The 10046-nt window shown below is 45.6% G+C and overlaps 1 protein-coding gene across 1 annotated transcript; it reads right to left on the bottom strand.

Moving 5' to 3' along the window:
- Positions 1–744: 744 nt before the first annotated feature.
- On the bottom strand, positions 745–9440 carry LOC120409619 (nectin-3-like). Its single transcript, XM_039550812.1, is given in 6 exon segments — positions 745–1613; positions 2143–2454; positions 7198–7533; positions 9015–9081; positions 9084–9167; positions 9420–9440. Coding segments are annotated over 6 exon segments (1152 nt in total). The 3' UTR covers positions 745–1281.
- Positions 9441–10046: the final 606 nt, after the last annotated feature.

Genomic DNA, 10046 nt, shown 5'->3' on the forward strand with positions numbered 1-10046 from the left:
CTGGCTGCAGTCTTGGCCTGATCTCTTGTGCCCTTTAGGGAACAAGTTCAACACCTGAAGTTCAGAGCAGTGTGCTAGGCTGTTCCATGGATTTTCTGCAGCCCAGCTCCTGGTCCATCAGCAACCCTTTCAAAGGCAGCCTTACAAAATGCTGCCTTGTTGCAGACAATCCCCCATCACTTTTGAGTTTGCAATGTTAAAATATCAAAAAGTAATAAACAATGTTCAAACCCCAAAAAATTCAAAGCATAAGTTCCACTAAATGGATCCACACAGCCAGCATGCGTTTCAAATAAATACTTTACATTTTTTTCTTACAAAACAGAATATTATAGTGTAACAAAATAAATAAATATCTATTATAAATTGTCCTTTTCTGTATTTCTCTGGGATAAAGTCACAGGAGGTTTCCTTGGAAGCTTGAGGTGCCATTTTAAGAGTTTCTCTCTTGCATGTGTAGGGTGGGGAGCTTCTCAGGTGTTCAGTGGTGCACTGAGGCTGGGGGACACCACAGGAGCCCACCTGCCTGTAGCTCCATACTGCCTGCACTTCTTGGCCTTGGTACAGGCAGGAAGTACCTGATGAAAGAGAGGTTGTTGTGTTTATTTTTTCAAAATATATGGATGTTTTAAGTGCGAGGCTAAAGATCCTGGATATTTGTATTGCCAAATGAGTCCTTGCATCTCTCTGTAACCCCCTTGCAATCCCACCAGTAGTCTTCAGCTTGGATCTAGAGGTATAACACCCCTGGAAGACATGTTGCATTTCCTCCACTGCTTCTTTTTCTCCAGGATTTTCACCAAAATTCAGGGTGCACATGCTAGGCATACACTGCAAAGAGGATGAGGAACCTTCACAAAACTGGACTGTGATTCTCTGAAATGATGCCACTTCACTCAGTTTACCCCCACCTCAAGCTTGTATCCTGCACTCCCTGCACTAGGATAGCCTCCATGGACAACCAGCAGTGCCTCAGCCCGTGCCACAGTGTGGGACCGTGGACTTCCCTCAGAGAGGCACGGTTTTCCTCCAAGACCACATTTTGTTTCACACACATCCTCAAAGCTGCTGCCTTTGTAAGCTGCATTGGCTGCGCTGAAGTAGATTATTTTAGGAGCTGCAGAAGACCAGTGCAAGGTCCTGGCCACTGCTTCCACAACTATTTTGTGTATAAATATAGTAGTAGAGTGATGCTTCTGCTGCAGCGTGCCTTGTCATTGGCACAGTGAATGTTTTCTAGCTCCCAGCACTCTTGGGCACCTGTAGGCTGGCTATGCAGAATCAGGTTTCTGCTTCCCAGCTGTCTGGCTGGGGGCTAATTCCTGTGTCCATCTCCAGCCCAGGTTCAGCCAGGCTTGGGCAGTGTGCAGGCAGCCCTGGTGTGGCTGGGGAGAGCCAGGTCACGGTACTGAGCCCCATGACCTGTGGGGGTGACCCCGGCAGCACCCTGAGGAAAGGCAGACCTACCCAGCATGGCCAGGCTGGGTTTCCCTCTGGGCCATGTAGGTGCCTGAGGCAGGGGTAGAGAAGGCAGGTGAGAAGGAGAAGGGAGGTCAGGGGGACCAGGACCCCCACTGCAATGGCAATGGCCGGTACCATGCTGCTGTCTGGACCTGTGGGGAAAGCACAGGGATTCAGTTTGTGCAGGAAGTAAAAATCTAACCCAAAACCCCATTCAAACATCCCTTGGCTATTCCCTGGGGTGAAATGGAGTGGATAGGGGCACTGGGAGCACATTTCAGCATGATGCACTCAAGTGGCACTGCCAGCAGACTTATGCTTGGGGTCTGATGTTAAGGTCAGGCATACAGAATTCAGTCTCTCTGAGCTACCCAGCGTCTTGTCAGTGTGTCACACTACATGACAGGGAACCCTGTCACAAATAGTCCTTCACAGGGACAGAGGCTGGGGGACACCATGGTGGGTGAGAGGACTTGATGAGCAGTAGACATTATGTGCAGTTGCCCAGGGCATCTGGATGTTCCATGGCACCTCCTCCATCCCTCCCAAGCCCAGCCACAGCTGCTCTTCCAGGTGCCTTCCCCACCTGCACCCAACCCTCTGCGGAGTTTTCTGATCAACCCCAGGAGGTGTTGTGCAGTTTCTGCTCCACTCAGAGCAGGAGCAGAGTTACATACTGACCTGGCTCCAGGCTGTCTGTGGGCAGGGCCAGGGTCACATTTAGAGAAGGGTGTTGGATCACACAGGTGATGGGGTACTCCTGAAGGATTTTGGAGTGGGTGTGGGTAAAATTGCTGATGACAGTCACAGTCTGGTTGCTGAACTTTATGTGGTACTCCCTTGGTTTCTGCTGCAGGATGCTGGGAAGGTGCCAGGTTATTTTTGGAGCTGGTTTCCCTGTTGCTGAGCAGCTCATCCCCACCATTTTCTCAGAGTCCTCAGCTTTGTCTGGACTGAGTATAAGCTTAGTTTCCACTTTGGGGTCTGAGATGGCTGTAAACAACAAAGTGACAAAGTCCATTAGTTTCTGCCCATGTTTGAGCAAAGAGCATCTATATTTACAATTTTCTTGGAGGACAAGCTTGCTATCTAATCTTGCCTCCCCCTTCCCAAAGCCCCAGCAGTGACAAATAAACATGAAAGTGATCAGACAGCAGTCTGGAAGTGAAGAGCTAGACAAAAGTAAGGGCAAGATGGTCGAAGCATCTATTTCAATTCTGTTACTAGCAGCAACATCCCAACTGAGAAGTGGTGATTATGGCTGAGTTAAAAGCAGAAGGTAGTGAAACTGTGAAGTCATATGTCCTTTTCTCTCTGAAAGAGCTGAACTGCATTAATGAGTTAAAATTATTCTCCTTTAAAATTACCTTCAGGATTATCTTTACTGCTGTTTGAGGTGTGTAGAGTTGCAAATCAAAGGACTAAATGCATTTATTTATGCAAGACAGTAATAGTGAATTTGTATGTGGTTACACCATGGGATTTCACCTGTGGAGGGTTTGTGCTTGTATAACTTTGTTCCCTCTTGTACTGGGTTTTGGGTGCATCATAGTATCCCTTAAAACTTTCATTAAAGATCACCTCTTCTGAACTCTCTCACTCCAGAAGATTTGCGGATGTTGTCACATTTCATTTTAGTCTGGAAGAAGGATGAACTACAGGCATCATTCATGCTCACTCACTCACATGAAGTCTACTTGTTGATTCCTATTTATACAAACTGTATTTGCAAGGAATAGATAAAGGGGAGAAGTTCAAGAAGCTGCTTTCGACCTGGATAGAACTCCAGGTGAGAACTGAACACATAAGGACACATTGGTCCCGTGTGGAAAAGTCACCTATTTATCCTTTGACATAAAATCATACCATAATTTAGGTCAGAAGGGACTTCTGGAGATTGTCTAGTTCAAGCTTTTGCTCAGTTTGATAGGGTCAGTTTGTGCAGGCCAGTATCTATAAAGGCGTGCAGTTCCATTTGGGAGTGCAATCCATGGCTTTCTGTGTGGCAGCTCACCAGCCTGCCTTCTACTTCAGTACATGTGCTGATGGAATAGGGGTCCAAACCACACTCTACTTCTAGGTCTCTGTTTCTGAGAATATTACTTTTTATAACCATTTCAGTGCAGTGGCAGCTCTACTTTCAATCAAGTCTGGGGTACCACGAATGCCCTCTGATTAAAAAAGTATCCATTACTATAATCAGTAGAACTCCATGTGTATATTACTACTTACATAAGAAAAATAACAGCGCTAAGTGGCAATGTTTATGCTGAAATTATTTTTTGTCCCAACACTAAAACATCCCACTATCATTTAGCAATTCTGCTTTTAAACAAGTGAACCAAACTTCTTTTTATTCTTCTTAGGAAAAGCAGTGATTTTTTCCTTTCGTGAGGTAAACAAAGATTTGCCTGTGAAGTGTAGCAGGCACTGTGAAAAGGGGAAAAGGCTTGTGCCAGATGCATAACGGCACCTATGACCTCCTAGCACAATTCCAGTTGTACCTCAAGAGGTTGTCTGTGTCCTCCAAGCCATAACTGCCAGAGGGTGGAACCAAGACTTTGTATATCAACAATTTTGCTGCTTTTTGTTTGTTTGACTTTTTTACAAGCCTGACCTCATTCACTTATTATGGTTGTGTGAGCCTAGAAAAAATAAGCTGCTATTTCTCCTGTTTTGCATCACTCATAGACAAAAACTCAACCCCCACAGAGTTGCTGAAACCTCTGAGAAAAACAAGGAAAGTGTGTAGGGGGATTTCAGTTGGAACTTCTCAAAATCTCCCAGGTATGAAAAGACTAGTGTCACAAACAAGTTATGTTTCAATTAATAAACGATCTCTGAACTTCTTCTTTCACTCACGGGATGCATAAAAATAACATATCACCCACAGCATTAACTTCAAATATTACATTGCAAAATTGAAAAACAATCAAAGGGACAAGTCACAGATGTTACCATAGAGGATGAGAAAAAATTCTCAGTGTCTTGCCAGAAGCACAGGCACTCTACAGCTGCTCTTCTTCTGACTAAGCAGTTCTCTCTCTTCTCACAATGGACCCCAAGGAATGATCCTGTAGGGCTGAGCTTCTCTCTAGCAAATGTCTGTAACAGATGCACTATCAAAACCTGTAAGTGCTTGCTTTTGCAGTAAAGTCCCTCTACACTGTTTGCTAGTATGTGCTGGCTGTTTATGTTTGATGCATACACTTAACTGCTTCTTTTGCCTTTCATCAAGATATTTGTTTCCAGTGAAAGTCTTTGCATAAGAGGTTGTTTGCAAGTACTTGCTTTAGTCTCTCTTGCAGATCAGTATTGCAGATGTTCCCAAATTTGATCTCTGTCAGCATTCCCAAATATTTGAAAAAGGGACTTTCTGTAATGGCTTTCCGTGATTGGAGGGGGACCATCTGGTCATGATATGCTTTTTATGCTTAAAGTCTTAGCAGTGGTGTTATAGGGAATGATAAAAGATTGTAGGAATCACAGTGTGCCTTGTGATGACAGAAAGCTTTTTCCAGCCATGGGGGGGGGGGGGGGGGGGAAAGGGGGAAGGGAGCAGTCTGTTTAAAGAGACCCACCAAGCTTGCTTGAAACTATTCTGTTCCAAAATGGATTTTGCTGAAGGGTAGGGAATTTCTGCTTCTTCCTGGGTTTGCTGTTTTCAGCCAGGCAGGTCTGACATCCCTCCAGTCATACCTGTTTCTTTTTTCACAGTGTTGTATCCAGTTCTTACGTGGTTTCATTTCCCCTCATCACGTGGCGATGGTGCCCGTCTCTCCCGGAACAGCCGCACTTGTGAAGGCTGCTGTAATCGGGCAATCACCAGCTCGTAAACTCCCTGGCAGTCCCCTCTTGAGGGCAAAGACATGGCAGCGTTTCATTTTCAGCTGGTGACTCTGATTTTCTCACCTTGCCCTGAACCTCTGAGCCTTGGGAGATTCCTGCTGGCTTCACTCTCCCTCATGGGGCACCCTCTGGGCTTGTTCAGACAAGTTGTTCCCATCATTAAGAGTTGGGCAATAAGGAGCAAGACTGTGGCTTTTAGGTAGCATTGTATAAATTAACTTCAATGCAATAACCATATATGACCTAAAATCTTCTGTCAGAGTGCCAAATACTCAGTTTGTTCAAGGTGACCCTTGAGGGCCGGTTTGATACGGCACATTAAAGGGAGGCCACCATGACCTTGGTGAGGCAGCCTCTGGCAGTGGCCTGTGAGGCCTATGAGAGAAGTTAAGCCCTTCTCAGCTGATGTGTTTTCATCAGATGCAGGAAGAGATGCTTGCATGAGTGTGTGTGGCAGCAGAAAAACATCCCTTTTTTTTTTAGAAGTAGTGCTCTGGTGAAGGATGAACCATAGCCACAAGTTTGGTGGTTTTGGGAAGGAATTCCCCTACTTGGGTAAAAAAAACCAAACCAAACCAAAAAATCAAAAGAAATCTCTGTGTTTAGATTTACATGATAAAAAAGAATGGGATCCCTCTGCAAGGCACTTCCATGTTTTTCCTGTAATATATAATCAGTGTTTACCCTCTGACTGACTCAGAACTGGGTTTCTTTAGGAACTTTCCTCTTGATATATGAAATACTGCATGAATTTCTCCTAATTTCTCTTTTCTGTCCTAGGAGTTTTCCCAGAAGAGGGGAAAAAGAACTTTTGTTCCAGACTTGATTTTCCCTTGTATTTTCCACCACCACCTCCTTTCCCCTGTAAGTTAGGAGCTTCCTTTCTCCACACACAGGACTCCAGAGACATGTGTGTGGACATATGTGTCTGTGTCCTTGTCAGCAGAAGGTATTAGGGTTAAACAAAATACTCTGCAGGGGTCATATCACCAGTGAAAGGTCACAGACACTGACACTCTCCACATGGGATATGATCTTTGGCCGATGTCCCCACAGCAGTCTCATGCATGAGAAAGCCAGGAGCCAACAGGGTGTCTTCAGAGCATTTTTAATGTCTCAGCTTTCTCAGCTGGACACAACCCAGCAGCTTTCCTCAAGAGATAAGCAGCTTATCACTCTTGGTTCTTTGACTTCCTCATTTGTCTTTATTTCAGGTTGCACATGCTAGTTGATGATTTCATATGGAGGTGACAAATATTACCATCTTGACTCATGATTCATTTCAGCTCTCTTCTTTAAGCTAGTTGATGCTGACCTGCTTAAGATATTCATGTGTCAAATCCCACAAGCTGTACAGTATTTCAGCCTTCTTTTTTTTTTTTTTTTGCATCCTTTTCCTGACCCCAGCCCAACTACTGTTATTTTTACTCTAGCTTCAAAATGAGCTTCCAGCTATTCTGGTCATACATGTGCCTCTTTGCCTTTTGAATACTTTGCAGTTTTTTTAAAACCAAATGCAGAGCAAGCTAAAAATTGCCTGATTTCCAGGATTAGGAGGTGAGAGAAGCAGTGAAAGGAAGCAGAGGGACACGGGGTTCGTGGCTGTGGCCAGGCAGCTGTCAGCACAGCACAGGACCAGGGAAACTTGGAGGAAGTCATGGGTTACACGTCAGTTTTAAATCTCGCTGTTGCTGACTTGAAAGGGAAGAAAATTAAAGAACTGTTGAATGCTGGTTTCCCATCAGAGGTAAAACCAGAGAGGGAGAGAGCCAGGGAAAAAGCTGAACCATTTTTCCTGCATCAGTGTAGCAATGTTAGGGAAGGTTTTTCACAGGAAAAATGATTCGATCCTCAGATGAGTGCCCGTACACAATTACAGTGCCTTACCATAAACCTTGAGACACATCCTGCCGGTGACAGCCCCCGAGGGAAATGTGTTGAAGATGCATTTGTAGCATCCTTCATCTTGGAGGGTGACTCCATGAAGGGAGATGGCCGAGGCTTGTAACTCGCTGTGGGCAAAGCTCACATGGCTGACATAGGCCTTGGCTATCTTTTGGCCGTTCATCGTACTGTAAGTTGCTATGTTGTCTTCAGCCCCATCTGTCTCCTTCTGCCAGGTCACCTGTATCACATCTTCTTTCGTGACTGACCGGCATGAAAACGTAACATTTCCTCCTGCCTGGACTGACTGGACCTTTCTGTTCATCACCTGCACAGAGGCTGGGGGAGAAGCAGGTGCCACACTCAGCATTTCTCACACTCTTCTGCAGCCCAACCCCAGCCGACGCTCCCGCAGCCCCTTACCTTCATTTCTAAACAGAGCAACTCTGGAGGATTTCTCTATCCCTCCATCCAGCGAAAAATTGAAAATGTGGCATGAAAGAATACCTAGAGAGTTTCACTGGACTTGCCACTCTCATACCAAGTATCTTGCCAGCCTGATACCTGTGCTGCAGAGAGCACCACTGAGAAAGGCAGCTCTGGTGTTGGGAGCCACTGATTTGTCTACTAGGACTGCTATCCCACGGGTACCCACAGAGAGGTTCCCTAAACTTCCAGCCATGCTAATGACCAAACAGCTGTTGGCCCAATACCATCCTCTTAGCCCTCCAGTGGCATGGAGAGAAGCAAATCAGTAAAACTGCTAAAAATTATTACGTGCCCCACTATACACTGTGTATTCACACTTGTCAGAGAATGGCAAAGAACAGAAAACCAGAAGGAAAAAGCAAGGTAGGGAGGACCTGAGGCCAAATACTTCTGTCCTCTTAGCATAGAAGTCATGCTGCTGAGAAGCAGCTGCAGAAGACACCCTACTGAAAGCCCTGAAGCAGAAAACTTTCACAGCATAAATGCCGTGGTATTAAAAGTCTCCAGAGAAAAGAAGAAAACAATTGGTCTCCTCTTCCAGTTTGTAGACATGAAAAAATTGTTAAGGCTACAGGCAAGGTGAAGCTGACAGCTCAGCTCCACAGTTCTCTTGGGATAATAGTTTTCAAAGTTTATTTGTGCATGTCAGCATGGGAAGGGAGATACCAACAGTAACAGTTGCAGCACTGAAAACATAATTCAATTTACAAGAAAGGGAAATATCTTTGCAGACTTTAAGGAGGAGTGAAGTTGTCTGCAGTCCCCAGAGGTACACTAGGTTAACCCACTCGGCAAAGTGCTCTGAGATTCTGGCTGTGACTGTGGCCAGGCAGATTTCCACCAAAGACCAAGAAGCCAGTTGCCAAGATGTACCAGTCACTTTGCTTTCCAGATCTCAGCAGTGCCATAGGCAGACTACAAACCATGATCATGGGAACTAGTTTGAAACTAATTCAGCCTTTTCTACATGACTTTTAAGTACAAAACCAGTGTAATACACCCATGCTTTTGATGGCCTGAGCAGATACCCACAAGCACAGTTTGCCTGCTTTATAATTTGCCCATTGCAACCAATTTATACATCTCTCTTTAACTTATAAAAACACTGGTGGTAAATTAAGAAGTGGATGCTGCCAACACAATCAGCAGTGACACGTCCAAAGGCCCAGGTAAGTAGCACAGTGCCACAAGTACCGTGTCACCAATGGGCTTGGCCCAGGAGGGTGCAAGGTGGGGATGGCAGCACCCAGCAGCACAGAATGAGGCTGGCACTGAGGTCCCTAATGCTGTTAGGATAATGACACAGACACCCAGACAGACAAGGGAGTTACCTGGAGCAACGGTCCAGATGCTGGAGAGGAGCAGGCAAGTGACCATCATCATCTTAGCTGTGTGCTCAGTGAGACGAGCGACTGATCCACTGAGCGCCACTTCCCCTTTTTTATATGCTTTGCTCTTACTCTCGGGACATTCCCTCCATGCAGCTACAGTAAATCGAAGCTTGTAAAAACCTCCAGCCTCTATGACTTTTAGGGGATATAACAACAAATGTCAGAGCCAGAAACTCAGGTTTTCCCAACTGTGCTGCTAAGCACATAGGGGTGCTGTTTTTTTCACAAGCACTTTGTCCATAAGGTTGGGTTTTCATAAGTGCCCAAACACAAGCACAGATTTCTAAACTGGCTCAGCACCCAGTGTCTGTGGGTTGCAGGAGGAAAGGCCACCCTGGCCCTGACCTGAGCTCCAGGAAAGGCCATGCTGCAATGAGTAGTTCAAATGTCCCTACATATAACTCAGAGGACTCAGTTAGGGGTCTGCACCCTTTGTGTGAATCAGTGAAGACCCAGGAGCTGCTGAGGCTTCTGTAACGTAACTCTTTTTCTAGATTAAGGAGACCAAAGCAAGCCAAGAGGAGGACTCAGGGCCTCAGGGAAAGAGCAGAGCCTTGGTCTCGCCTCTCCTCCGTTGAGGTTCCCACCATCTCCACAGGTCCATGATCCTTCCCCAGCCCTGTCCCTGGGAAAGACAGGGTTGCCCTTCCACAAACACACCCTTTCCCCTCCACTGTCACCTGAGATGACATAAAAATAGGTCACACAACTTGTTTGAGTCATTGTTTTTGTGCCTTTTTGCTTTGTCATTGTTATGCCCGTGTTCCCGTTTTTGTGTGGGTTGTGATCACACTGCTGAAACGAGCCAAACCCTCTGCCACAGGTGGCTCACTTATGGCCCAGTGCAGCAGCCAGACTGTGAGACCTCATTTGCTAATCAAACTTCTACTGGTAAATTGTGTTTCATGTTTCTGATTTCTGATGAGGTGGCTTACATTTTTGCAAATTCTTACTACTCCAAATGACTGTGAT

Source organism: Corvus cornix, chromosome 1, assembly GCF_000738735.6.
Source record: "Corvus cornix cornix isolate S_Up_H32 chromosome 1, ASM73873v5, whole genome shotgun sequence".
NCBI classification, from domain to species: Eukaryota; Metazoa; Chordata; class Aves; order Passeriformes; family Corvidae; genus Corvus; species Corvus cornix.